The following is a 26240-nucleotide window of genomic DNA, read 5'->3' as shown; positions in this document are numbered from 1 at the left end:
TGTAAAGAAGCAATCAATGTTTATTAGAACAAAAGGCCATAAAACATGAAGACTTAAGTGTGGAGAAAGCTAAGTCAAATGTCCTTTGACCACTTATGGAGTGTACTTCTTACCCCATTTCATCAAAGTATAACAATTTTGATGATTCAGTCCACACTACCATCTTCGCTTTCAAAGAGAGTGTAAGAGGTCAGAAGACTGCCCTGCACAGGCCTCAGGGTCAGGCTGGAGTGGCAGTTTGTAGTGGACAGATTTCATCCTCCTGTGTCTGCTGAGGTGGGACTTGTGGCTGAAGCCTTTGTCGCACATCTTGCACACATAAGGCTTCTCCCCCTGGTGTGTCATCTGATGTAAGAGGAGGTGTGATTTCTGGATAAAGTCTTGGCCACACTCTCGACACACACAAGGTTTCTCTTCTGAATGTACCCGTTTATGTATGATTAAAGCTGACTTGTTGCTGAATCCTAGGCCACACTGCCTGCACATGTAAGGCTTCTCCCTTGAGTGCTTCCTCTTGTGCCTGATGAGACCTGCCTGGTGACTGAATCCCCGCCCACACTCTCTGCACACGTACGGCTTTTCCCCTGAGTGTGTCCTCTGGTGTGCAACGAGGTTTGACTTTTGGCTGAAGCCTCGCCCGCACTCCTCACACACCATGGGCTTTTCCCCTGAGTGTGTCCTCTGGTGTCTGATGAGGTTTGACTGCTGGCTGAAGCCTCGCCCACAATCCTTGCACACAATGGGCTTGTCCCCTGAGTGAATGTTCTGGTGCCTGTTGAGGTGTGACTTCAGACTAAAGCCGCGCCCACACACCCCACACACATAAGGCTTCTCCCCGGTGTGTGTCCGCCTGTGTGAGATGAGGGTTGAATTCTGGCTAAAGCTGTGCCCACACACTCCACACACATAAGGCTTCTCTTTGGAGTGTGTCCTCTGGTGGTTGACAAGGGTCGTCCTCTGCCTAAAGCAGCGCCCACACTCTTTGCAGGCGTAAGGCTTCTCCCCGGAGTGTGTTCTCTGGTGTGAGATGAGGTTCGACCGGTCACTGAAGCCTAGTCCACAATCATTGCACACAATGGTCTTTTCCTCCAAGTGTGTCCTCTGGTGTCTAACGACAGCAGACTTCTGGCTAAAGCCTTTCCCACACTCCCGGCACACGTAGGGCTTTTCCCCCGAGTGTGTCCTCCGGTGTATGATGAGGTTTGACTTCTGACTAAAGCCTCGCCCGCACTCGCTGCACATGTATGGCTTCTCACCCGAGTGGGTCCTCTCATGGATGATGAGCGTGGACTTGCGGTTGAATCCTCGGCCGCACTCCCTACACACAATCGGCTTCTCCCCCGAGTGGGCCTTCTGGTGCCTGGCGAGGCTCTTCTTCAGACTGAAGCCCTTCTCACACACACCACACACATATGGCTTCTCCCCGGAGTGAATCCTCTGGTGACTGAGCAGGTTTGTCATCTTGCTGAAGCCCAGGCCACACTCTCTACAGTTGACCGTTCCAAATCCTAAAACTTCTATCTTCTTCAACAGTCGGTCGGCCTCCTCAGGGTTCCCTGTCGGAATGGGGCTAGACCCTATTTCCATGCCTCTGACACCACTCCGAGAGCTGGCTGGCTGCCTTTGGGGTGGCCTAGAGAATGCTCCCGAAGTCCTTTTCTTTGTCTTGCCAAACAAAGGCTTGGCAACTTCTCTCTCTTGACCTTCCACTTTATCACTCCAGGGCTCTGGATCAGAGGCATGTTGCTGCTGCTTCTGGGCCCCTGGGCACGGATCCCCTGGGTCAACATGAGTTTCTGCACACAGGCATGCGAAGACCCAGGGGGGGTGATTACACAGCATGTGTTGCGTGTGGCGTTTCTGACTGGAAAAATCCGAAGGGCAGAGAGGACAGAGGTGGAGTTCTGGCTTTGGTTCTGCTGCAGAGAGAAAAGCCAGGAGTCAGAGCAGAAACTCGGTGGGGCAGACCCAGCAATTCTGCCTCGTGGGCTGTGAGGCTTGATTCCCTGCTCTTCAAAATGCTTCCAACTTGAGAACTACCCAGTCAAGGCTTCCTTTAAATGATGTACTTTTCTAGCCACTTCCATTATGGTCTAGAAAACCCACCCTCCAGCCTCTCCCATGCAGTCAGCTTTATGATCATCACAGGCAATTTCGGCTCTTTCAAATAGGGCCACTAAGCAACAGTCCTTCTCGGCTCCCGCGACTGTCTCCTAGTCAGCACCCACACGATGGAGACCGTGTCCACAACTATTTTCTCTGACTGACAGAGATCTGATCACAGGACCTGTATAGAAATGTCAGGTCTTTCCCTATTTCCCACTGAGGACAAAGGGACAGATGGAGAGAGCACTCACTCAGAATGGAGAACCCCCAGTGTAGGAAGCAGCATAAAAATGGTTAGAGATGGTCTGTGAGATGCCTGGAGTTCCTCCACTCACTAACAAATATTTATTGGAGGATTACTTTGTGCTAGAATTTCTAAGAGGCCACAGGTAATGGACAACACAAGCACTGTCTAGTCGCCCAAAGATGGTCCCTCCTGGTACCCCTGACCAGTTTAAACCCTGTTAATCTTCATAATTAATCTAAATAAAAATCTCCCCAGAAATCAGTATAGAAGCAAAAATTTCTTCTTATAGTACCTCATATGTAGAAGATGTTAACACTGAGTGTATAGTTTTATCATAGTTGGTTCTAGTCTTCAGAAGGCCAGAAACAACCAAACAATTTGAGAAACCAGGTAGTCATTGTACTGGACCAACCTCAACACAATTTTCTTGATTAATAAACTGAACTTTTAAAAACCAACTGTATTCACATCTAAATTCTAGCATTTGGTTCTGAATGTTACTGTATTTGGAGATGGGGCCTTTATTTTTATTTTTTTTATTTTTAAAATTTTTTTTTGAGATGGGGCCTTTAAAGAGGTAATTAAATTAAACCTTAATTAAGAAGGTAATTAAGATTAAAAGGGGTCATAAGGGTAGCGCCCTCATCCGATGTGACTACTGTCCTTATAAGAGGCAGAGACAGCAAGGGTGTGCACACACGAAGGAAAAGCCATGTGAGGACATAAAGAGAAGGCGGCCATCTGCAAGCTTCTTTCTGTAGCTCACTGGGTTTTTTCTTACATTCTTGCTCAATCCTTTTAAAAAACAGTAACAGAAAGAAGCCCATGAGGGGTACCTGGGTGGCTCAGTCAGTTAAGCAGCTGCCTTTGGCTCAGGTTATGATCTCAGGGTCCTGGGAGTCTGTATCTCCCTCTGCCTCTCCCCCACCACCTGGCTGGTGCCCCCCCCAAATAAATAAAGTATTTTAAAAAAGGAAAAAACAGAAAGATGCCCATGAATGTGGAAGAAAACTGAGTGAAGTAAAGAGGGCAAACATAGTGGGAGGAAGAAAGAGAGATGAGAGATACCAGGACAGCCCTGCTCTCAGGTCAGGATGAAGGTCTAGAAGGGAGGCCACACCAGGCAACGCAAATACAGCACAGGAGGTCAGGAGAAGCAGGAAAGCCGCCCTCTCCAGCACCTGGGCAATGCCTCCTGTCTCCCACCGTGCGCTGCCTGCAGTTCTGTGCTCCGTCTGCCCCACACTCCCCACTCACCTGGACAGAGGGCTGGTGGGCATTTCCCCTCCTCTCTCCAGCTTTCCTTCCCTTGCTCCAGCTGGGTGATAAGTTTTGGCTTAGAAAATGGAATTCCTGCTCACAGGAAAAGAAAACAAGGTGGCTATAGGTGAGGGGCACAAAGGCCAACTCAGAAAGCAAGATGACTGCTTCAAGCATAGCCTCAAATGCCCAGCAGCAAGAATGTGAGTCCTCAAGGGTTCTAGGGCTTACCCAGTGAGACCAGGTTGCTGTAGTTCTCCAGCATCACCTCCCTGTACAGGGATCTCTGAGCAGGGCTCAGCAGCATCCACTCTTCCTGGCTGAAATTCACAGCCACATCTCTGAATGCCATGTGTGCCTGGAACAGAAAACACAGCCCTGCTCACTGAGGAGCCAGCCTTGCCCATGACTCAGGCTGAGGGAAAGGAAGAGGCTGCCCTGCAGGAGGCTTGGAGAGCTATCAAGATTCTGTCCTCAGGGTGCCTGGGTGGCTCGGTTGGTTAAGCATCCAACTCTTGACTTTGGCTCAGGTCATGATCTCAGGATTGTGGATCGAGCCCTGTGTTGGGCTTCATGCTTATTGAGAAGACTGTCTCTCCCTCTTCTTCTGCCCTTCCCCCCATTCATGCATACCACTCCCCTCTCAAATAAATCAATAAATCTTAGGAGTGCCTGAGTGGGCTCAATTGGTTAAACATCTGACTCTTGACCAGGTCATAATCTTGGGGTCATGGGATTGAGCCCTGCTCAGACTCTGCTGGGCGTGGATCCTGCTTCGGATTCTCTTTCCCCTTCCCCTTGCTGCTCCTCACACTCACATGCTCTCTCTCTCTCTCTCAAAAAAAAAAAAAAAAAAAAAAAAAATTCTGCCTTTGATTATGACCTTGATACCATGTTTTCCAAAACCTCTGAAACTCTGTTGCTATCCAGCCAAACCTGTGAATCTTGAATCTACATTTAAGATCTTCGGTGGGTTGCGTGGAGAATATATGCAAAAAAGAGTCCCTAGGGGCACCTGGTTGGCTCAGTCGGTTACGTGTCTGCCTTTGGCTCAGGACATGGTCTCAGGGTCCTGGGATTGAGCCCTGTGTTGTGTTTGGCTCCCTGCTCAGTGGGGAGTCTGCTTCTCCCTCTGCCCCTTCCCCTGCTTGTGCTCTCTCACTCTCCTTTGCTCTCTCTCTCCAAAAAATAAAAATAAAATCTTAAAAACAAACAAAAAAAAGAGTCCCTAACTTTCAGGAACTTTAAACTTAAACAGAAGAGGGACTCCTGGGTGGCTCAGCAGTTGAGTGTCTGTCTTTGGCTCAGGGCATGATCCCAGAGTTCCAGGAAGAGGTCCCACATCAGGCTCCCTGTGAGGCCCCTGCTTCTCCTTCTGCTTATGTCTCTGCCTCTCTCTGTGTCTTTCATGAATAAATAAATAAAATCTTAAAAGTTAGAAGAGCAAACAACATATAATAATTAAAAGTAAAAGCATAACAGACTTCAAATTTTAAGAATTTAAAAGATCAAATAATATTACCAATCATCTTAGTATTGAGCATCTGAAGACTAAAGTGCATACAATTTAGTAACGGCACAGGCTAACCTATAATTAAGTCCTTTCCCTAGATGCCATGGTCCCTTGGCCTCCTTGGATCTGAGAGACATAAGTGGGTAGTGGTGAAGAGCACGGTCTTGAGCGTACTTCCTGGTTTGGGGCCCACCTCTGTGGTCAATTAGTGAAATATAGATAACAGTATATTAAATGTATGGCCCTACACTGTGGATGCTCAGGATGGACCTTCGTGGCCACTCAACCTACAAATTCATCGCTATATTCGTTCTCATCCCCCCACCCAGTTTTACTCATCTCCTTAACTCTATTTCAAAATGGAGGACATGGGAAATACAGACATCAGGAAAAGGGTCCTGAGGCAGACCCAGGAACTTTTATCCTAAAGGATGGGCAAGAGAAGAGGGAAGTGTTAGGTATTCCAAATGAAGCATGTGGGGAGCAGAGAAGACGACGCTGTGAGCAAAGGAAGAGAGGATGCTGTAATGCAGACAGGGAGGACAACCCGGGAGGAATAAAAGGTAGAATACAGAAGAGGTGGAATGTATAAAAGGTGGAATGTGTAAGAGGTGGAATGAATAAAAGGTAGAATATAGAAGAGGAATGTAGCAGCCTACAGATTTTTAATCTGTATTGTAGAATATATATGATAAATATTTTACTATTTTTACCATTTTAGGTATACATTTCAGTAACATTAAGTTCATTCACACTGTTGTACACCCATTACCACTGCATCTCCAGGACTTGTTCAGCATCCAACACTGAGTCTGTAACCATTAAATAATAACCCCTCCTCCTCTCAAACCCAGGGAACCACCATTTTAGTTTCCATCTCTATGTATGTGCTTATTCTACATACTGCAAATAAGTAGACTTATACAATATCTGTCCTTTTGTGTCTGGCTAATTTTACTCCTGTAGAAGCATGAACTCAGAATTTCCTCCCTTTTCAAGACTAAAAAATATTCAGTTTTATATTTATGTATATATAAATATATATTTATATTTTCATTTCATATATTTTCATAATTTCATTTTCATATATTTATATATCTATTGATGGACATTTGGTTTGGTTTGTATTCACCTTTTAATGACTGAATAATACTCCTCACAAATTGGTGTATAATGAGTCCCTGCTTTCAATTCTCTGGGGTATATACCCAGAAGTAGAATTACAAGAGCAAATAGCAAAGTCATATTCATTTTTTTTCAGGAATCACTGTGCTCCACAGCAACTGCATCATTTTACAACAACACTAGCAATGCAGAAGTATTCTAATTTCTCCATATCCATCCTCACCAACACTCGTTGCTGGTTTTGTTTGTAATAAGCCATCTGATGGGTGTAAAGTGGCATCTCATTGTGGACTTAATTTGCATTTCCCCAATGATGAGTGATGATGATCATCTTTTCACATGCTTATCTGCTATTTATATAACTTCTTTGCAAAAATATCTATTCAAGTTCTTTTCTTTACCCATTCTTAAATTAGGGTGTTTGTATTTTTGTTGGGTTGAGTTCTTTATATATTCTGAATATTAATCACTTACCAGTGATTTGCAAATATATTTGCACAAAAGTCATAAATTTTGATGAAGACCAATTTAGCTATTTTTTCTTTTGTTGTTGAGCTTTTGGTGTAATATCCAAGAAATCATCACTAAATCCAATTTCATGAAGTTTCCCCAAAGAAACTGTTCTTTCCTAAGAGTTTTATAGTTTTAGTTCCTACTTGTTTAGGTTTTTAATCCATTTTGAGTTCATTTTTGTATATGGCATGAGGTCCAACTACATTCTTTTGCATGTAGGCATACAGGTTCCCAGCACTGTCTATTAAATAGACTGTCCTTTCCACCACTGAATAGTCTTGGTACTCCCGTCCAAAATCATTTGACATGCAACTTTATTTCTCTCTGTTCTAGTCTGTCAGTCTGTAATTCCATCTCTATCCCAGTACCACAGAGCTTGGATGACTAGCTTTGTAGTAAATTTTGAAATCAAGACCTATGAGCCCTCCATATTTGTTCCTTTTCAAGACTGTTTTGGCTATTTAGAATCCCTTGAGGTTTCATATGAATTTTGGGATCAAGTTTTCTATTTCTGGAAAAAAAAAAAAAAAAGTCATTGGGATACCAGGACCCCAGGATCACTCCCTGAGCCAAAGGAAGACACTCAACCACTAGCCACCCAGGTGCCCCCAATTTAGATGTCTTTTTTTTAAAAAAGAATTCTTGCCTACTTACTCTGGCTAGAACTTCTAGTACTGTGTTCGACAGCAGTGGCAGAAGTCGGCATCTTTGTCATATTTGATCTTACAGAAAAAGCCTTTAATCTCCTACCATGGAGTATGTTAGCTGTGAGGTTTTCACAAATGACCTTTATTATGTTGAAGTAGTTTTCTTCTATTCCTAGTTTATTGAGTGTTTTTATCATAAAAGAGTGATGGATTTTATCAAGTACTTTCTGTATCAGTTGAGATGGTCACGGGGGTTTTGCCCTTCATCTGTTAATGCAGTATATTCATTGATGTTTACATGCTGACCCATCCTAGCATTCTAGGACTAAACCCCACTTGGTGGGATTCTTTTAGTATGCTGTATAATTCTATACAAAGTATAGAATGTTTTTACTAGTGTAGAAAAGCGTATAATTCTTTTAATATGCTGAATTTGGTTTGCTAATATTATGTTGAGAATTTTTGCACCTGTTTTCACAAGGGATATTGGCCTGTAATTTTCTCTACTGCCTTTGTCTGGTTTTGGTATCAAGGTGATGCTGGCTTCACAGAATTAGCTAGGCAGTATTCCTTCTTCAAGTTGGGGTGGGGGGGCAGCAGTGATATTTGAGAATTGGTGTTTTTCTTTAAATGCATAAAATTCACCAGTGAAGGTGATGGTTCAGGGTGGTTCTTTGCTGGGAGCTTTTGATTACTGATTCAAGGCCCTTGCTGGTCTATCAATTTCTATTTCTTAATGATTCTGTTCTGAGGGTTTTTTGTTTTTTTTGTTTGTTTGTTTGTTTTTGTTTCTAAGAAGCTGTCCATTTCATCAAGGCCATCCCGCTTGCTGGGGTATAATAGTTTATAATAGTCTTGTATAAACCCCCTTATTTCTGTAGAATCAGTAATAATGCCCCACCTGCACTTCTGATTTTAGCAATCTGAGACTTTTTTGTTTTCTCAGTCAAGTTAGCTAAAAGTTATGTCAATTTTGGTAGGCTTTTCAAAGAACCAGTTTCTGGTTTTATTGATTTTCTCTATTATTTTTCTATTCTCTATTTAACTCTGTTCTAATCTTGACTATTTCCTTCCTCTGCTACCCTGAGTTTAGTGTGTTCTTTTTCTAGATTCTTAAGGTAAAACTATGTTATTGCCTGAGATTTTTTTTTTTTTTTTTTTAGAGATTGAGGGAGGGAGAAAAAGAGAGGGGCAGAGGGAGAGGGTAAGAGAGAATCTTAAGCAGGCTGCATGCCCAGCATGGAGTCTGACGTGGAGTTCAATCTCACAACCCTGAGATCACGACCAGAGTTGAAATCAAGAATTGGACACTTTAACTGACTGAGCCACTCCAGCACCCCTTCATATCCATTTGTATACATTCTCTATCTATTTTCATTAGAATTATCACAGTGATTAAATTTAACATCCTAAAGTTAAAACACCCTAATTTGAATTGATATCAGCTTAACTTCAATAGCATGCACAATTCTTTTCCTATGTGCTCCATCCTAATCTCCTGTCAGTTATTAAAATCATAAAATTACACCTCTATGGCCTGTGTCCAAAAATATAGACTCATAATTGTGTTTTCTTTAAGGCATTAGTCTCTAAAATCATGTGGAAAACAAAAAATGTGTAAACCCAAGTAACAATAACACTAGCTTACATAATTGCTAATTATTTACCTTTACTGTAGAACTTTATCTCTTCATACATCATCAACTAACCGTCTAGTATCCTTTCATTGCAACCTGAAAACCTTCCATTAGCATTTCTTGCAAGGCAAGTCTGGTGGCTGCAAACTGTATCACCTTTTCTTTTTCTGGGAATGTCTTGTTTTCTCCCTTACTTTTGAAGTTTTGCTGGATATAGAATTCCTAGTTGACAGTTTTTTCTTTCAGCACTGAATATGTATCAATGCATTGTCTTCTGGCTTCCACAGTTCCTGATTAGAAATCTGCTGATAGATTTTAGAGGACCCTTTGTATGTGACAAGTTGCTTCTCTCTTGATACTTTTGAGATTCTCTGTTGCCTTTGGCTTTCAAGGGTTTGGTTACACTGTATTGTGGTGTGAGTCTCTTTGACAGTTTATCCTACTTGGAGTTTGTTGAGCTTCTTAGTTGCTTTTTATATCTTCTGTCTCTATTTCTATGTTGTCCTAATATAATTTTCTCAATTTTGTTCATGTCTTCCTTTAGGTCAGAGAATCTTTAAGACATCTGTTTTAAAGTCTTTGTCTAGTAAGTCCCACCATCTGGCCTTTATTGGGGATAGTTTTCTATTGATTTTTCCCCCTCTGAATGGACTCTATTGTCCTTTTTCTTTGTATGCTTCATGACTTTTTGTGGAAGCCTGGATATCTGAATCTTATAATATGGCAACCTTCGCATTCAGATTCCCTGGTATCTACTGGGTGGTTTTAAACTTGTGGTAGGCTGTCTCTGCTGGGATTCAGCCTGAGGTATAAACTTAGGGTTTTCTCAGGTCTTTCTTATGCTTTTCTGATCCTGTGCCTTTCCATGGGCACGCATGGTAACTTTCTAAATCCCCTGCAAGTGCAATTGTTTTGGATATTTTAGTCTTGAAATGTCTGATGAAAAAGATGAAAAAGGAAAAAAATAAAGGGGAATAAACTTCCAAGGATCTGGTTCTTTAAAGCTCCTACTTCAGCCAGTGGGGGTTGTAATAATGATGCCCCATTTCTGTAATCAGAAGAAGCAATCAGGAATCAGAATGCAGATCCTCGACATTTGGAGGACAAGGTCCTTACTGCCCACTCTGGCCTCTGCAAGCTGTGTGCAAACTGCTTCAGGAACATATGTATGGCTTTCTGCCATGGGGGTGGGGGTGGGTGCACTAAAAGCTGAAACTCGCTGTTCCAAACCTTCCTTTGGAAGCTGCAAGCATTCAACTAGACTCCAGAGTTCCAAAATAGTTATATCAGACAGATTTTGCCAGTACAATTGTTGTCTAGATGGGGAGACAGATTTCTGGTGCTTCCTACTTTATTATTTTCCATGATGTCACTCTCAGCTTGTAAAAGTTTTAAAGCTGAACAAAGGAACGTAGCCTGTATCCTGTCCTGTAGAACTATGCATTATTCACAGTTAGCCACTTGGTGAGTGACTTACATTATGGGTGGAACAAGCTTCAGGTAAGGTAAGTCATGCCTCTAGGACTAATGCTAGACTCTGTCAAGGACCAACAAGGCAGTCAGGATAAGAGAATGTGTCTATCCTGAGATAGCCAGTGTGGAAATACAGAAGACACTCACCATTACCCTGGCTTTCCGGGACCCTGTGGCCATTTTTCCTGGTATCCCTAAAGAAGGATATCTCAGAAGGCAGATCTGGGTAAGGAAAACAGAAATGAAAGGGTGTCAGGTGGGAATGCTTGCCCCATGAATGAGGCAGGGCCTGCCTCAGTTGGGGGAAGGGTGGCATGCTGAGGAATGTTAACAGTCTAAGTCTCAACTAGGGCCCTGGAAGAAGGTCCAGGAAGCCAGACCTTCAGCAGGTTCAGTTCCACACTCTCCTGATCACAACAAACTAAATGTAAAAGAGCATTTTTGAGGCCATTTACTTGGCAATAGATGATGTTAAATGCAGCACTATGAATCTGAGGGGTTGTGCAAATGGTATTCTGGTTGTTTTTTTAAAAGAAATACATATTGAAGCATTTATGGATGGAAATTATTAAAAGCATTTCAGAAAAAATGAGACAAAAACATGAAACAAGATTGCAACACGGTGATGACTGTTAAAACTTAGACTTTATTATACTATTCCTGCTTCTTTTGAACATGTCTAGAATTCTCCCATTAAAAATTATTTTAAAATTCTTAACCAGCAAAAAAACTTATGCAACATGATAAATAAGAAGCATTAAATCAAGATTATGTACATAAGGATGGTGATTATACTACTGTCTCCTTTACATTTGAGATTTTTCATTAAAGAAGTAAAATGTGGGATGCCTGGGTGGTTCAGCAGTTGAGTGCCTCCCTTCAGCTCAGGGCATGATCCTGGAGTCCCAGGAATGAGTCCCACATCAGGCTCCCTATGTGGAGCTTGCTTCTCTCTGCCTGTGTCTCTGCCTCTCTCTCTCGGTGTCTCTCATGAATAAATAAATAAAATCTTAAAAAAAAAAAAGTATACAATTTTTCACTGGAGAGCCAGGACAGAAAAAAAATAAAAAAATAAAAAAACTAAAACACTGTGTTGAGAACAAAACTAGTGGAACCCAGAGCAATAACCAAGGACAGAAATTGGCAAGAATGAATTATCAATTTTAAAATAATAAATTATGACAAAGATTAGACAAATAAATATTATGACTTAGATGAAGTGACAGGAAATAAATGAAATGGCAAATCACTCATAAGGGAAATCAAAGAACATTTTTCAAGAAATTTATTTCTGTGGTTTAATTTAATTCTATTTAATTATACATGCAATTAACATCTCTGTTAGTGTTGGAAAGAACCCTGAATAGTCTGAAGATTATAAAGGAAAAGGTTTAGTTCTCTTTCTGGACTCTGCCCCAGGACCACACCTGTGTAACTACTGTTAACTATTTTGTGAGTGCTCTTTGATTTATCATTTTGTCTCTTCATTTTCATCTGTATTTGGGTACATGTGCAAAATGTTACCTTCCTATAAATAAAAACCATCTGTATTATTCTTTGTTTTTTTAAGATTTTATTTATTTATTCATGAGAGACACAGAGAGCGAGGCAAAGACACAGGCAGAGGGAGAAGCAGGCTCCCCACTAGGAGCCCAATGTAGGACTCGATCGCAGACCCTAGGATCATGCCCTGAGCCAAAGGCAGATGCTGAACCGCTGAGGCACCCAGGTGTCCCCCATCTGTATTGTTCTAATTTAGGTGCATTTGTGTACACCAGTACTCACAGCCTAACTCTGTTCTTTTTAAGAACTGTTATGCTGTGTCCATCAGCAGACCACGTTTTCTTTAACAAAGTATTCTTCTGTCAATGGATAGACTGTAGTGTTTATCACCAAAAGGTTATAAGCAATACTTTTTTGCAAACATGTCAGTCCTTCTGTATAAGTGCTAAAGGAGTGGAATTTCTGGACATAAAACTGAACATATGCTTACACCACCAAACTGCCCTCCAAAGGCTGACCAATTCATAATCCTGATGACCACATATAGTACACCCCTTTCCACACTTTCTATAATACTTGATTCATCCAGGAGATTCCTCAACTAAGGCTTACCATATGCAGGAGCTTGGGGAATTCTAGAGCTATAAGTTCTTTGTGAGGGGTCACAAAGATTCCTTTGTGAGGAATCTACTGGAAGATGACTATTAAACTTGGTAGGACAGGACAGGGGAAAGCAGGTAAAGGACTGATGGTAAGTACTTAATGTATATAACTGTAGACCTAGCACTATGTGGTGGAGAAGAGTGGGGAAGAAAAATATATACTTATGGTATGCCTATGTGTCCTGATAAAGTAGAAATGCCACTAAAATGGGAGGAGAGACAGGGAAGGAGAAAGTAGAAAAAGTTTACTGAATGTTGCATTAAGTGGTAGTTAGAGGGAAAAACACAAAGTCACAGAATTTCTAAAAATAATAATGAAACACTGTGGATGTGTGACATTCATTTAAAACAGTGAGGTGAGGCGATCCCTGGGAGGCTCAGCAGTTTAGCGCCTGCCTTCGGCCCAGAGCGTGATCCTGGGGTCCCGGGATCAAGTTGTGCATTGGGCTCCCTGTATGGAGCCTGCTTCTCCCTCTGCCTGTGTCTTTGCCTCTCTCTCTCTCTCATGAATAAATAAAAGCTTAAAAAAAAACAACAAAACAGTGAGGTGAGGAAAATGGATAGCTTTAGATATTTTAATAAAGATAACAGAAATTAGTTAACATAAAAAATTGTAATAAGTCCTAATTTCTTAAAAAATTAGTGAAATAAACACAGCTATCTTAAGAAATGAGAAAGCATTAATATTCAAAATAAGAAATCACAAAGGGGAAATGCCAGTTTCTTGAATTATCAATGTATTAGGTTTAAAAAAACAACTAATTGTTTTCACTTGCCTTCTACTCCAGAAAGTAGGAAAAAAAAAAAAAAAACTGAGAAAAAGAGAAGAAAGTGTCCTTTTAAAAGAACAAGAAACAATAAATTAAAAACCAGAAGCATTAGATTTTTTTTTTTAAGGATTTTATTTATTTATTCATGATAGTCACAGAGAGAGAGAGAGAGAGGCAGAGACACAGGCAGAGGGAGAAGCAGGCTCCATGCTGGGAGCCCGACATGGGATTCGATCCCGGAGTCTCCAGGATCACGCCCTGGGCCAAAGGCAGGCGCCAAACCGCTGCGCCACCCAGGGATCCCGAAGCATTAGATTCTTATTCTGAGAACAGCTTATATCAAACTATCCCTCTTCCGAATAACTATACATCTTGATCAAAATATAAAAAACAACTATTTGAAGACACTGCAACCAGAAGCAGCATTAGAGGGTGTACAACCCTTGGAAGAAGGGACACATACTGTATTGAACATGGTTTTCATCTGAGGGCAGTCCCCAGTCCGTATGGCACACGAGGAATAGATCCAAAGTCTGTGGCTTCCAGACTTCCTGGAAACCGCATGGCAAAATCCTAGAAAAACAGGAGCAACTATGCATGGAGCCTCAGAGCTACACACAAGCACCGCCTAAAGGTGGCTGAATACATGAGGTAAGAGAACAAAAAGTTCAGGTGGCTAACAACCAACGAAGGTGAAAGGAGTTGCGCAGGTTTCTGCTACTGTTCACAGGTAAGCCTGAGTGTACAGCTTGAGTCCAATCAAGTAAAAGATCGCTAAATACCTTAGATAAGCTCCTACTGAAACACAGGTTACACAAAACATACATCCTTTCAGCATACCTAGAGAATACTCTAACTTCAAGTTACCTGTGAATAAATCACCTATTAAAAAACAAAAGGGCAAAAAAAATTTTTTTAAAGCATAAAGCACTAAACCAGTGAGCTGTCTCCTATATTTCCTACATGAAGCCATCAGAGAGTAGAACAGCTCCGGGGTAAAACTACATCAAAGAGAGAAGAGAGGCACTACTAGTGTGGATTTAAAGTTGGTGGAAAACAACCATCAGAAAAGAAAGGTTACCATTCATGAGAAAATGCTGAAAAGGCATACCGATAGGTCAGAGCACTTACCACAGGGAAGGGACTTAAAGGGCAGGCAGAACGAGCACAGAAGTCTTGGAGAGGGAAAGCTCCAGGGGGAAAGGTGGGATTACAAGGAAAAGGTGCCTCTTGGAAACTCCAAGGTAAAGGGAAAAATAAGCAAGGAAGAAATAAAGGGTCCTGCAAAACAGAAGAGAATTTAAAAAAAGAATACACAATCTCTCTTCCTCCTGCAATCCAACAAAGAAAGCAACTAGTTACACTAACAGAACAGGTTCCCTGACCTAGGAAATGTCAACAACACTAGAATCCGACAGTTGTTTACAGAAATGCAGATGTGCAGTCATCCTCTATAACAAACCAAAACAGAAAATGAGAATCCAAAGTTCGGCTAAAGAAAATTCTACACACACACACACACACACACACACACACACACAAAATCTACACCTCCCTTCTAACCCAAAAAAGGAAGAGAAAAAACGATGACAGAGAAAAAGCCGTAACAAAACACTACAAGCTGAATTCAAATATTTGAGCATATCCTCAAATATTTGAGCATATGAGAAATCACCCAGAATCAAAAATTTGAATTTGTAACATTTTATACATTTGAGGAAATGAATAGACTTAAACCTATTGTGATCATCATTTCCCAATACATACATATATCAAATCATTATGTTGCACATCTTAAACTAATACAATGTTACATGTCAACTATATTTCAACAACTCTGGAAACAAAATTCAAAAGCAAAGAACAAGTGCAGCCCGGGTGGCTCAGCGGTTTAGCGCCACCTTCAGCCCAGGGTGTGATCCTGGAGACCTGGGATTGAATCAGGTTCCCTGCATGGAGCCTGCTTCTCCCTCTCTCTGTGTCTCTCATGAATAAATAAATAAAATCTTTAAAAAAAAAAAAAAAAAAAAAAAGCAAAGAACAAATAGGCAAAAAAATAACGTGAGTGTTAACTGAATTTCAGAAAGAAATGAAACTAAGTTACAAGACAGCAAAGAATAGATTGAAAACAGGATGGGCATTGAAGTGTAGCAGGAAAACCACTTAAGAGAATAAAAATGAAATAAAGAACAGGCTAGAGAAAAAGTGGTTGAAATGGAAATCAGACCAAAAAAAAAAAAAAAAAAAAAAAAAGGAATATCACCCATATAATTGTAGTTTCTGATAGAACCAAAAAGGGAAACAATATTTAAAACTATAGTCCAGGGGAATCCCTTGATGGCTCGGAGGTTTGGCACCTGCCTTTAGCCCAGGGCATGATCCTGGAGTCCCGGGATCAAGTCCTGCATTGGGCTCCCTGAGTGGAGCCTGCTTCTCCCTCTGCCTGTGTCTCTGCCTCTCTCTCTGTGTGTCTCTCATGAATAAATAAATAAAATCTTAAAAAAAAAAAAAAAAAAAACTATAGTCCAAGAAAACTTCAAAAATAGATGACCTGAACCTAAATTATGAAAAGACCTACAGAGTACCAGGGAAGTTTACTTACAACCACCAACTTCAAGATATCTACTAGAAAAGCTATCAGGTCTTTAAGAACAAGTGATCTAGGCAAAAAATATACCAGACTTCTATCAGAATTATCAAAATCATCATTCAACCCTGATGTACTGCTCAGAATGTAAAATGGTGAAGCCACTATGGAGAACAGCATAGTGGTTGCTCTAAAAATTAAAAATAGAATTATCATATAATCTCCCAACTCCACTTCTGGGTATATTACAAAAGAATTGAAAGAAGGGACTGGACAGATATTTGTACAGTTATGTTTACAGCAGTATTCATAACAGCTAAAACATGGAAACAACCATACATCAACAAATGAATAGATAAACAAAAATCACATACACACACAGATATAAAAAGGAAATTCTGATACATGGTACAACATAGATTAACCTTGAAGACACTAGGCTACGTGAGATAAATCAGACACAAAAAGACAAATATTGTATGATTCCACTTACATGAGGTACTTAGGGTAATCAAATTCACAAGGACAGAAGTAGAAGGATGGTTGAAAGGGGACTCAGGGGAAGGGGAAATAGAAAGTTATTGTTTAATGGGTATAGGGCTTCAGTTTGGAAAGATGAAAAAAGTTCTGGAGATGGAGAGTGCAGTGGTTGTACAACAATGTGAACATCCTTAATGCTGTTGAACTATACACTTAAAATGGTAAATTTTGTGTTATATATATTTTATCCCATTAAAAAAAAGTATGAAAAAATAGTCATTCAAAGCAAGGCGACAAATGGAGCTACACTTACAAGAAACTTAAAGGCAAGGCATTATGAGCCAAAGATTTCATATTCATCCAAGGGATCCTTCAAGTAAGGTTTACACAGGCAAGAGCTTGGGGAGTTCCAGAGCCATAAGCTCTTTGTGAGGAATCTACTGAAAGATAATATTAATATTTAATAGTTTTAATATTTAATAGTTAAGACAGGACAGGGTAAATCAGGTAAAGGACTGATAGTGAGGGGTACCTGGGTGGCTCGGTCAATTAGGCATCTGCCTTCAACTCAGGTCATGATCCCAAGATCGTGGGATCCAGCCCTGCTGGGAGCCTGCTTCTCCCTCTCATCCTTGCTCATGCGCTCTCTCGCTATCTCTGTCTCTCTCTCAGATAAATAAATAATCTTAAAAAAAAAAAAAAAAAGAACTGATGGTTGAGTATTTAGTATACATAATTGTAGATCTAGCACTACATGGTGGGTAAGAATGGGGAAGAATCTACAGTTATACATAACTGTAGATCTAGCACTACATGGTGGGAAGAATTGGGTATATGGCTATGTGTCCTGAGAAAGTAGAAATGCCACGAAAACGGGAGGAGAGACAAGGGAAAGGGAAAGTAGAAAAAGTTTACTGAATGTTGCATTAGGTGGAAGTTAGAGGGAAAACACAAATGAATTTCTAAAATTCACAGAATTTCTAAAAACAAAACATTCTAGATGTGTGGGATTCATTTAAAACAGTGAAGTATGGGAAATGTATAGTTTTAAATATTTTAATAAAAATAAAAGCAGAAATTAATAAACAGAAAAGTATATTAAGTGAAATCCTAATTTCTTCTCTCTCTCTCTTTTTTTTTTAAAGATTTTATTTATTTATTCATGAGAGACACAGAGAAAGAGGCAGAGACAGAGGGAGAGGCAGGCTCCTCGCACAGAGCCCAATGTGGGACTTGATCCCGAAACCGGGATCATGCCCTGAACCAAAGGCAGACACCCAACCACTGAGCCACCCAGGCACCCCTGAAATCCTAATTTCTGCAAAAAAAATTGGTGAAACATGGCTAACTTAAGAGAAAGCATAAATACTGAAAATAAGAAACAAAGGGGAAATAACTACTGAATCACAAGAATATATTTTTTAAAAAGTTATATGAGTATTTTTCAGACCTCTATAAAAAAATTTATATACCTACATGAAATGCATGACTTCTAAGGAAATATAACTGACCCTAGGTGGTCACAAGGGAATTCTACCAAACTTTCAAGCCAGATAATCCCAATGCTCTAAGTACTATTCCAGAGCCCTGAAAAAGGAAGGGAACTTCCTTATTCTTTTTAGAAAGCAACTCTAATGTTGAGACCTAAACTTGATGGCAGTTCAAAAAAATGACAATTAAAGACCATTATCACTTGTGAATATTGAAGCAAAATTCTAGAAATATCAGTTAAGAGACTCCAACACAACCATAAGAAAATATTTCACCGAGGCAAAGTGGGATTCCCAGAAATTCAATATTGGTGTGACATTAGGAAATTCATTACTATAACACACCATATTAATCAACAAATCTAAGGAGGAAAACCAAGTGTTTTTATGCATGCTGAAATATTCTTTTTTTTTCCATGCTGAAATATTCTTTAACAAAACTCAACACTCATTCCTTACTTTAAAAAAAACTCTCGGGCAGCCCGGGTGGCGCAGCGGTTTGGCGCCGCCTGCAGCCTGAGGTGTGATCCTGGAGACCCAGGATCGAGTCCCACATCAGGCTCCCTGCATGGAGTCTGCTTCTCCCTCTGCCTCTCTCTCTCTCTCTCTCTGTCTCTATGAATAAATAAATAAAATCTTAAAAAAAAAAACCTCTCAATATAAGATTGATGGATTCTTAAAACTTTTTATTCATTTTTATTTTTTTTTAAAGATTTTATTTACTTATTCATGAGAGAGACACACACACAGAGAGAGAGAGAGAGAGAGAGAGAGAGAGAGGCAGAGACATAGGCAGAGGGAGAAGCAGGGTCCACACAGGGAGCCCAATACGGGACTCAATCCCGGGACTCCAGGATCATGCCCTGGGCTGAAGGCAGGCGCCAAACCGCTGAGCCACCCAGGGATCCCCAAAACTTTTTATTTTGAACTAATTTTAGGCTTACAGAGAAGTTTGAAAAATATCAATTCTCATATAACCTTTACCCAGATTTCTCTAATGTTAACATCTTAGGAAACCATAGTATAATGATCAAAACCAAGAAATTAGCATTGACTAAAGCACAGTCCTTAATCAAATGTTGTCAGTTTTTCCACTAATGTGGAAAATGTGTCTTTCATGAACTTGACACTTCTGAAGAATATCCCTCAATTTTGGGTTTGTCAGATGTTTTTTTCATGATCAGAGGGAGATAAGTTCATTTTTGGCTAGATTACCTCTTAAGTGATGTCATGTCCTTTTCAGTACACTGCATCAAGGGGCTAATGATATTGATATGTCTCATTACTGATGATATTAACCTTGATATTGATCACTTGGTTATGGCAATGTCTGCTGGGTTCTTAAAATTAATAAATATCTTGGGAGAGATACTTTGAGATTATACAAATACCTTGTTTCTCTTCAAACTTCCACTCACTAGTGTTAGCATGTGTTGGTGGGATGTGTCCATGCCTGGTATTACTGTGGTATTTAACCAAGAGATGTTCTATTTCCCTTTTTAATTCTAAATTCAGGGATGCCTGGGTGGCTCAACGTTTAAGTGTATGCCTTTGGCCCAGGGCGTGATCCTGGGATCTGGGATTGAGTCCCCAATCAGGATCTTTGCAGGAAGCCTGCTTCTCCCTCACCCTATGTCTCTGCCTCTCTCTTTCACTGTGTCTCTCATGAATAAATAAATAATTTTTTAAAAAATTCTAAGTTCATTAATTATTCTGTAAGTAAGAATTGTTCCTTCTCCCTCATTTTTATTCAGTTATTTATTTATTTCTATCAGTATGGATTCATATCTTATTCTATGTGTTATAATAGAGTATCATTACTATTTTGCTGTTCAAACTATTCCAGCTTCAAACATTGGGAGCTTGTTCTGGTTGGCCTTTTCCTGCTTTAGTCAATAAATGTGGTACAAGTGACACTGTGTCAGTTACAGATTTAAATCTTTTTTTTTTTTTTTTTTTTTTTTTTTAGATTTAAATCTTAAGAAGACTAGAAAGCTAATGTTCTAGGGAAGCCCAGGATACCATGTAGAAAGTTCAGCTCCTCTGCTGGAGAGACCATGCAGAGGCAGAGGCCCTGATGCTATATGGAGAGTGAGGCCCAGTTGTCCCAGCTGACCCCAGCCTTCCAGCCATCCTAGAAAGGGCCAAATACATGTGGGAACCATCTCTGATGTTCCAGTCCAAACAAGTCTCCAAGGGACTGTGGCCACCGCCAGATCTATAACTCACACAGAGCAGAAGAACCACAAAGCTGATCCTAGTAAACCCAAAGAATTGTGAGAAATTATAACATGCTGATTCTCCTAAGCTACTAAGTTTTGGGGTGGTTTGTGGTGCAGCAATCAATAATCAGAACCCTTCCAGACATGCTATGCCTTCTCCCTCTGCAACTTTCTTAATGACAGAGGTACCTTCCCTCCCACCCACATGCCTATTCCAGCACCAGGACTACTTCCCCACTTGCCACAGCAAGCCCATTACCAAGATTGATTGATTCTACCTCTGAGAACTCTCTCAACTCCTCCCCACTTCCACACCAGCTAGGGGAGGAGGACAATGGCCACAGTCCCTCCTGGTAGGGTCTGCAGACCCTCTCCTGACATCACAGTCAGCCTCATCCATTCCTCCCAGAATTAGCTCTAGATACGTACAGTTGGATCACTCATTCATTCAGTAAAGTATTTATTAATCTTCTCCTGCATGATAGGTACTAGTTTAGACAATGGGGATACCAAAGTGAACAAAAACAAAAAAAATCTACCCTCATTGACACACAAGTCCAAAGAAGGAAGATGGGCATATCAAATTTAAGGGAATAAAACACACAGTACATCAGGAAGTGATGAGTGAGATGAAGACCAATATGGCAGAGAAGAAGAAAAGTAACAGAGGTGGGGTTTTGGAATTTTATTTATTTATTTATCTGGGGGCAGGGAATGGGGGAGTCTGGTTAGGCATGGTCTCTCTGAAAAGGTGACATCTGAAGCATGTGAAGGAGTGAGCCAAGTGGGTAGTTCTGAAAAGAGACAGTTCAGTGTGGCTGGTATGCTGAGCATCACAGGCAAGACCCAGTGCATGGTAAAGGTATAGAGTTCACTGTGGCTGGTGTGCTGTGCTTGAGACCAAGTGGGAGAGAGAGAGTTTGAGTGTAAACATTGGGGGAGATCATACTCAGCTCTGTAGGATACTGGTTTTTTACTTTGTCTGAGATAAGCAGCAACTAGAAGGTTTTGAGTAAATGCATGACATTTTATTTGACTGACATTTAAAAAAATCTCTTTGGTTACTATAGTGACTAATATACTTTAGGGGGACGAGGGAAGATGCAAAGAGATCATGCAAGAGCTATGATCATCCAGGTGAGCCAGGTGAGATGGTGGTAATCTAGGCCACAGTGGAAGCAGTGGAGGTTGGAGATGGTTAAAGTCCAGATTTGCTTAGTGGGGATGGAGTATAAGAGCAAGAAAGAGTTAAGAATGACTCCAAGGTTTTGAGCCTGAGCAATCTGAAGGAAGAAGGAGATATCATGTCACTGCTCCCTATTAGAGCTAAACTCCCTGAAAGAGTGGTCTATACTCCACTGGGGTGGAGCATATTTGGGGGAGGCGATCAGATTCTGTTATTGGACACATTAGGTTTGGGATGCCAAAGACATATCCAAGAAGAAATTCGATGTAGACAGCAGGAGACTGGAAGCTGGGGTGAAAGGCATAGATCTAGGCTGAACCTAAAAGAGATGGCATTTAACGCCTGGAGATGGGGAACGCCTGGGTGGCTCAGCGGTTGAGCTTCTGCCTTCGGCCCAGGGCGTGATCCTGGAGTCCCAGGATCGAGTCCCACTTCGGGCTCCCTGCATGGAGCCTGCTTCTCTCTCTGCCTATGTCTCTGCCTCTCATTCTCTCCCTCTCTCTCTCTCTCTCTGTGTTTGTGTGTCTCATGAATAAATAAAATCCTTGGGGGAAAAAAAAAAGGCCTGGAGAGGAGTCAGGGCCACCAAGGAGACAGTGTAGCTGGAGAAGATGAGAAGTCCAAGAACCAGGGTCTTCCACAGTGGGAGTTTGGGAAAAGAGTAGCTGGCAAGAGGGACAGGAGGAGTGGCCTACAAGGTAGGAGGAAAACCTGCAAACCAGGAGCAACCACGTGAAAGGATATTTTAAGGAGAAGAAGTACACAACTATGTAAAATGTTGCTGAGAACTGACTGTGGCATTTGCCACAGGATGGACAACCTTGATGAGAATGTTTTTCAGTAGGTAGAGCTGAAAAGGCTTCATTGGGATATTTAAGAGATGAAGGAAGGATAGACATAGAGACAGCAGCAGAGGCAAGTATTTCAAGCTTAGCTCTGATGAAAATGAAAGATGCAGAGCCATAGCTAGAGGGGGAAATCATGTCACTGCCTTGTTCCTTCCTGTCCTCAGATCAAGGCCACACTCACTAATTTGTCATTTTTGGCTCATTCCAACAATGCCCAATCCAAGCCTCTCCAATCAGAACCTCCCCTGCCTCCCCCCACCCCCCTGACGGAACTTCCCTTCCAGCCAGCAAGGACAAGTGCCTTCACACTACATCACCTGCTTAATCTAACCAGGTGCCAGGTATTGTTAGTGACTCAAGAGGAGAAGGATGGGGTGCCCAATCCTCAAAGAACTACGTGACAGTTGGACAGTCGGACAGTCATAATGTAGCCTGAGAGTCAAGAGTCCTGATAGTGTCAAGTGTTCCGCTGGTGACAAGGACAGACTGGAAGTACTCTCTGGGGGAAATCCAGGAATGCTCTGCAGTGGGATCACATCTGAGCTCAATCAATTGGGTTTATATACTAAAGCAGAAAGGCATGGAGAAATTGAAGGGATTACGAATGAGGACACAAGATCTGAAGAAGAGTCCCGGTGAAAATTGTCACTCTTACAACAGGCCTTGTTTCCTGGGGATGGGACACTGTAGGGCACAAGGTGTCAAAGTTGTGCAAAAGAAACTCACCGTGGTTCGGCATGCAAACAGGAAAGGGGTCCCCACCTGAAGCTGGACTGTCAGGAGCCCAAGGGTCCTCTCTTTGCCCACCGGGCAGTCCTAGATGGGCAGGTAGGCAGGGGCTACAGAGGGCAGATTAAGGACAAAAATGGTTCAGAAGAGTTAACTGGAAACCCTCACACTCCAGCAGGGTAGGGACTCCTCCTCCTCAAAGAAACGGACCTATCACAGAAGGAAAGACTGTGGGCAGCTTGCTGGGAACAGAGCCTGCCCTGACATGCCACTGACACTGAGCACGAGCACAGCACAGCAGAGCAGATCCTCTCTCACCTTTGTGTTTAATAAGAATCAGGCACTGAGGATACACCAGCCACTGTATGAGTTTCACCTAACTCTCCTCAACCAATGAAGCACAATTTATTATCTTCATTTTACAGATGGGAAAATTGAGACACAGGTCAGTCTCCTGCCCGAGGTGGCACAGCTATAAAACGACTGAGCCTAGACGAATCAGGCTGTCGAGGCCATATTCTTAACCAGTAAGGGGAATCTCTTAGGACCAATCTTGATTCTTCTCATAAGTGTACCCATTATGGGAAGAATCAAGACTGGTCCTAAGGTGATGAGCACGGAGTGTGAGTGACGAGTTTATGGAGTTCCATCTACTTCTGGCTGTTTGAAATTTCTCTGTAATACAAAGTTAAAATGGACCCTGAAATTCCAAAGCCTGTTCACACCAGGGCTGTGGGAATCTGTGATTCTAGTGGTCGGCGAGGACCCTCGGGACCTCTGAAACCTTGCCCAGTGGACCCTACCCCGACCTCTTCCTCCGAGGCCGGAACCCAAGGGCCACCAGCCACACCGCGAGCCTGGGATCGCGCCAAAATGGCCCCTCCACGCCCGGCGCAGGCAGGCGCGTCTGCCAAGCCAGCCGCCTGTCGCCCCGCCTCGGCACAGCGGAGGGGTGGCTGCACCCAAGAAACATCCAGCCACCGACACCCGGGACACGGCCAAATACCGGCCCCCGAAGCCTACGTACTGAAGCCCTCGCAATCCCGGGCAGCTGCGACGTGAACGACCGCCCTCCCAACACCGCGACTGCGGCCAAGGCCGAACCCGTCTCCACTCGCAGGAACCTTGGACGGAAGGCCCACGCCCAGCGCCCAGCGCCCAGCGCCCAGCACCCAGCACCACCCGGCTTCGCGGCGGAGCTTTACCCACGGTCCTCGGGGATGCGCGCCCACACCCCCCAAAATAAGACATCGGGAGAGCACGGCCTGAGCCACGACAGCGTGTCCCCGCCGCTACCCCCTCTCCCCGCCATCTGCACCGTCCCCAGCCTCGGCCCATACACCAGCCTTTTAGGACCCACCTTGCCGCGCGCCAGGAAGGAACGGCACGGTTGCCGCAAGGGTCCCGCCGGAGGCTCACTCACCGGCTCCACCGAAGAACAAGGGGTCACTCCAGCCACCAGCTGGGGACCTACTTCTGTAGGTTGCCGGGACTACACTACCCAGCATCCTCGGCGTGGCGCCGGGACTACCCCTCCCAGGATGCTCCACGCAACCACACGCGCCCTGACCGCCCACCACAGCCATTGGCCTCCCAGGGAGCTGTTTCTAGGTAACGTGCCCCGATCACTAAGGAACTACCCCTGCGGCACCTGGATCCGTTATTGTTTCTTAAAACCACGTTCGCAAAACATGTAGGGGGTCCCAGGTGAAGCTTCTCGCCCTGATGTGCCCGCTTCTCTAACGCCTCCGCCTCGGAGACTACACTCCCCAGTGACCCCTGCAGTGACTTCCGCATCCGGTGGCGACCCGCCTCCCGGCGGGCGGAAATACCGCGTCAGGGGAGGTGCGGCTCGGCTTCCGGGCCTGGCGCGGGTCCGCGGCGTGGGTCGGTGAGGTCGCGATACTGTCCGGCGGTCCGGGAGCGATCGGCTCGGGTGTCCTTTTAACTCCGTTGGGACCCATAGAGAGGGCGACGCTGAGGGAGGCGGCGCAGTCTTCCCGAGGTCTCCCGGTGCGGTGTAGACTCGGATTCTGAGCACCCTCGGCCTGAAATATCCACTGCGGGTTCCCTGGGACCTTTTTCCTCCGTTGGAGTTCCCAGAGTCCCCAGACTATCACTCGTCCCCTGGAGGCCAGGACCCTCACTCCTAGACCATGGGTCGGGGTAGAGCCACGCTCTTCGGGTCTCTGTTCCGGGCTGCCGCCCGCCAGTCGCGGGAGGAGGGTGTTGACACCCGGCACCCTCGCGCTTCTCTTCACCTTCCTCAGGCTTTCAGAAGTTTCATTCTTCTCTAGGAAGACCCAAAGAAACGTCCACGTGGCCTGGAGAGCGAGGGAAAGACAAGAGTCTCCTAAAATCCCTTCTTAGCTTTTGGAAGATGAATCATTCCCTTCTCTTGCTCGATTGCCTTGTCCGTAGCGAGTTCGGGTCACCCCTGACTCTGGGGGGGCGCCCGCTCTTACTCGGAGCCCTCTGCTGGCAGTTCCTCTCTGCCCCACCCACGACTTGATTCACCAAGAGATCAGCTGTTCGCGCCCTTGGAGGTTCAGAGTAACAATGCAAAGGGGTCCATGTGTAAGTGTCCAGGGGTGCTTGCTCTATGCCAGGGGCAGATCCCAGGGGCTTGGAGATGAGAAAACAAGGAAGACTTCAGGCTGAGAGACCGCCTGAGCTTCCCTGAGGGAGTGGTTGAGAGGAGGCGCTGGAGAGAGGCGGGCCAGTGGGAAGAGAGCAGGAAGTGAGGTCAGAGCACTAGGGGCTCGGTCACTGGGTGAGTGGCCCTGGCCTCCGCGAGGGAGGTTTTCTAAAGAAAAATGGTCTTGAATCAGGCTGATTTTCCATATGCATATAGGCAGGGGTGCCATCTGGCATGCAGATGTTCAGTATGGCCAGCCTTCTGGTTCATATTTGAAGGAGTTCTCAGCATTTCATTACTAGGAGTTTCCATCTAAAAATCTGGATTGCCTGCCTTCTAAAAAGACTCCTTGCCTCTTTTATCAATCTCTTTTTTTTCTCTGTGGTACTTCCCACCCACTCTATCCCACTCCCTACCTCATCTGGAATACCTTGCCTCCTCTTCTTCCTTGACTTCTAAATCCTGTCCACCCTTCAAGTCCAGATTCTCAGTTCTCTTTCCTGAAACCTTCCCTGATTTATCCTGTGGTGACTTCTTGTGATTCCTCTGACCCTGGCTGTACCCAGGAGTTTTGAAAAATATAATGCCTGAACACCACCCTAAG

The 26240-nt window shown here is 43.2% G+C and overlaps 1 protein-coding gene across 13 annotated transcripts; it reads right to left on the bottom strand.

Annotated features, from left to right (window-relative positions):
- Window positions 1-25751, bottom strand: ZNF133 (zinc finger protein 133). 13 transcript variants are annotated; one of them, XM_026002358.2, is made up of 6 exons: window positions 24650-25691; window positions 22996-23108; window positions 10669-10743; window positions 3845-3971; window positions 3611-3706; window positions 1-1919 (listed from the first exon to the last, which is right to left on the bottom strand). In XM_026002358.2, the coding sequence occupies exons 3-6, from the start codon at window positions 10699-10701 to the stop codon at window positions 172-174; spliced, it is 2004 nt and encodes a 667-aa protein (XP_025858143.1). In that variant the 5' UTR covers window positions 10702-10743; window positions 22996-23108; window positions 24650-25691; the 3' UTR covers window positions 1-171. The 13 variants fall into 13 exon arrangements, with proteins under 13 accessions (XP_025858143.1, XP_025858141.1, XP_072592573.1 ...); XM_026002356.2 differs by having other exon boundaries at window positions 24359-25679; XM_072736472.1 differs by having other exon boundaries at window positions 1-1916; window positions 24650-25678.
- Between the last annotated feature and the right edge of the window lie 489 nt (window positions 25752-26240).

The sequence above is a fragment of the Vulpes vulpes genome, chromosome 14 (assembly GCF_048418805.1).
Source record: "Vulpes vulpes isolate BD-2025 chromosome 14, VulVul3, whole genome shotgun sequence".
In the NCBI taxonomy this organism is placed as follows: Eukaryota; Metazoa; Chordata; class Mammalia; order Carnivora; family Canidae; genus Vulpes; species Vulpes vulpes.
This window is presented reverse-complemented; position numbering and strand designations above follow the sequence as displayed.

Excerpts from the sequence above, each read along its gene's own strand:
- ZNF133 (XM_072736471.1), bottom strand. The coding sequence starts at position 10,701 with ATGGCCACAGGGTCCCGGAAAGCCAGGGTAATG. Across the intron at positions 3,972-10,668 it reads CCCGGAAAGCCAGGGTAATG|GCACACATGGCATTCAGAGA; the intron begins GTGAGTGTCTTC and ends TTTCTGTTCCAG. Across the intron at positions 1,920-3,610 it reads CCCACCAGCCCTCTGTCCAG|CAGAACCAAAGCCAGAACTC; the intron begins GTGAGTGGGGAG and ends TTCTCTCTGCAG.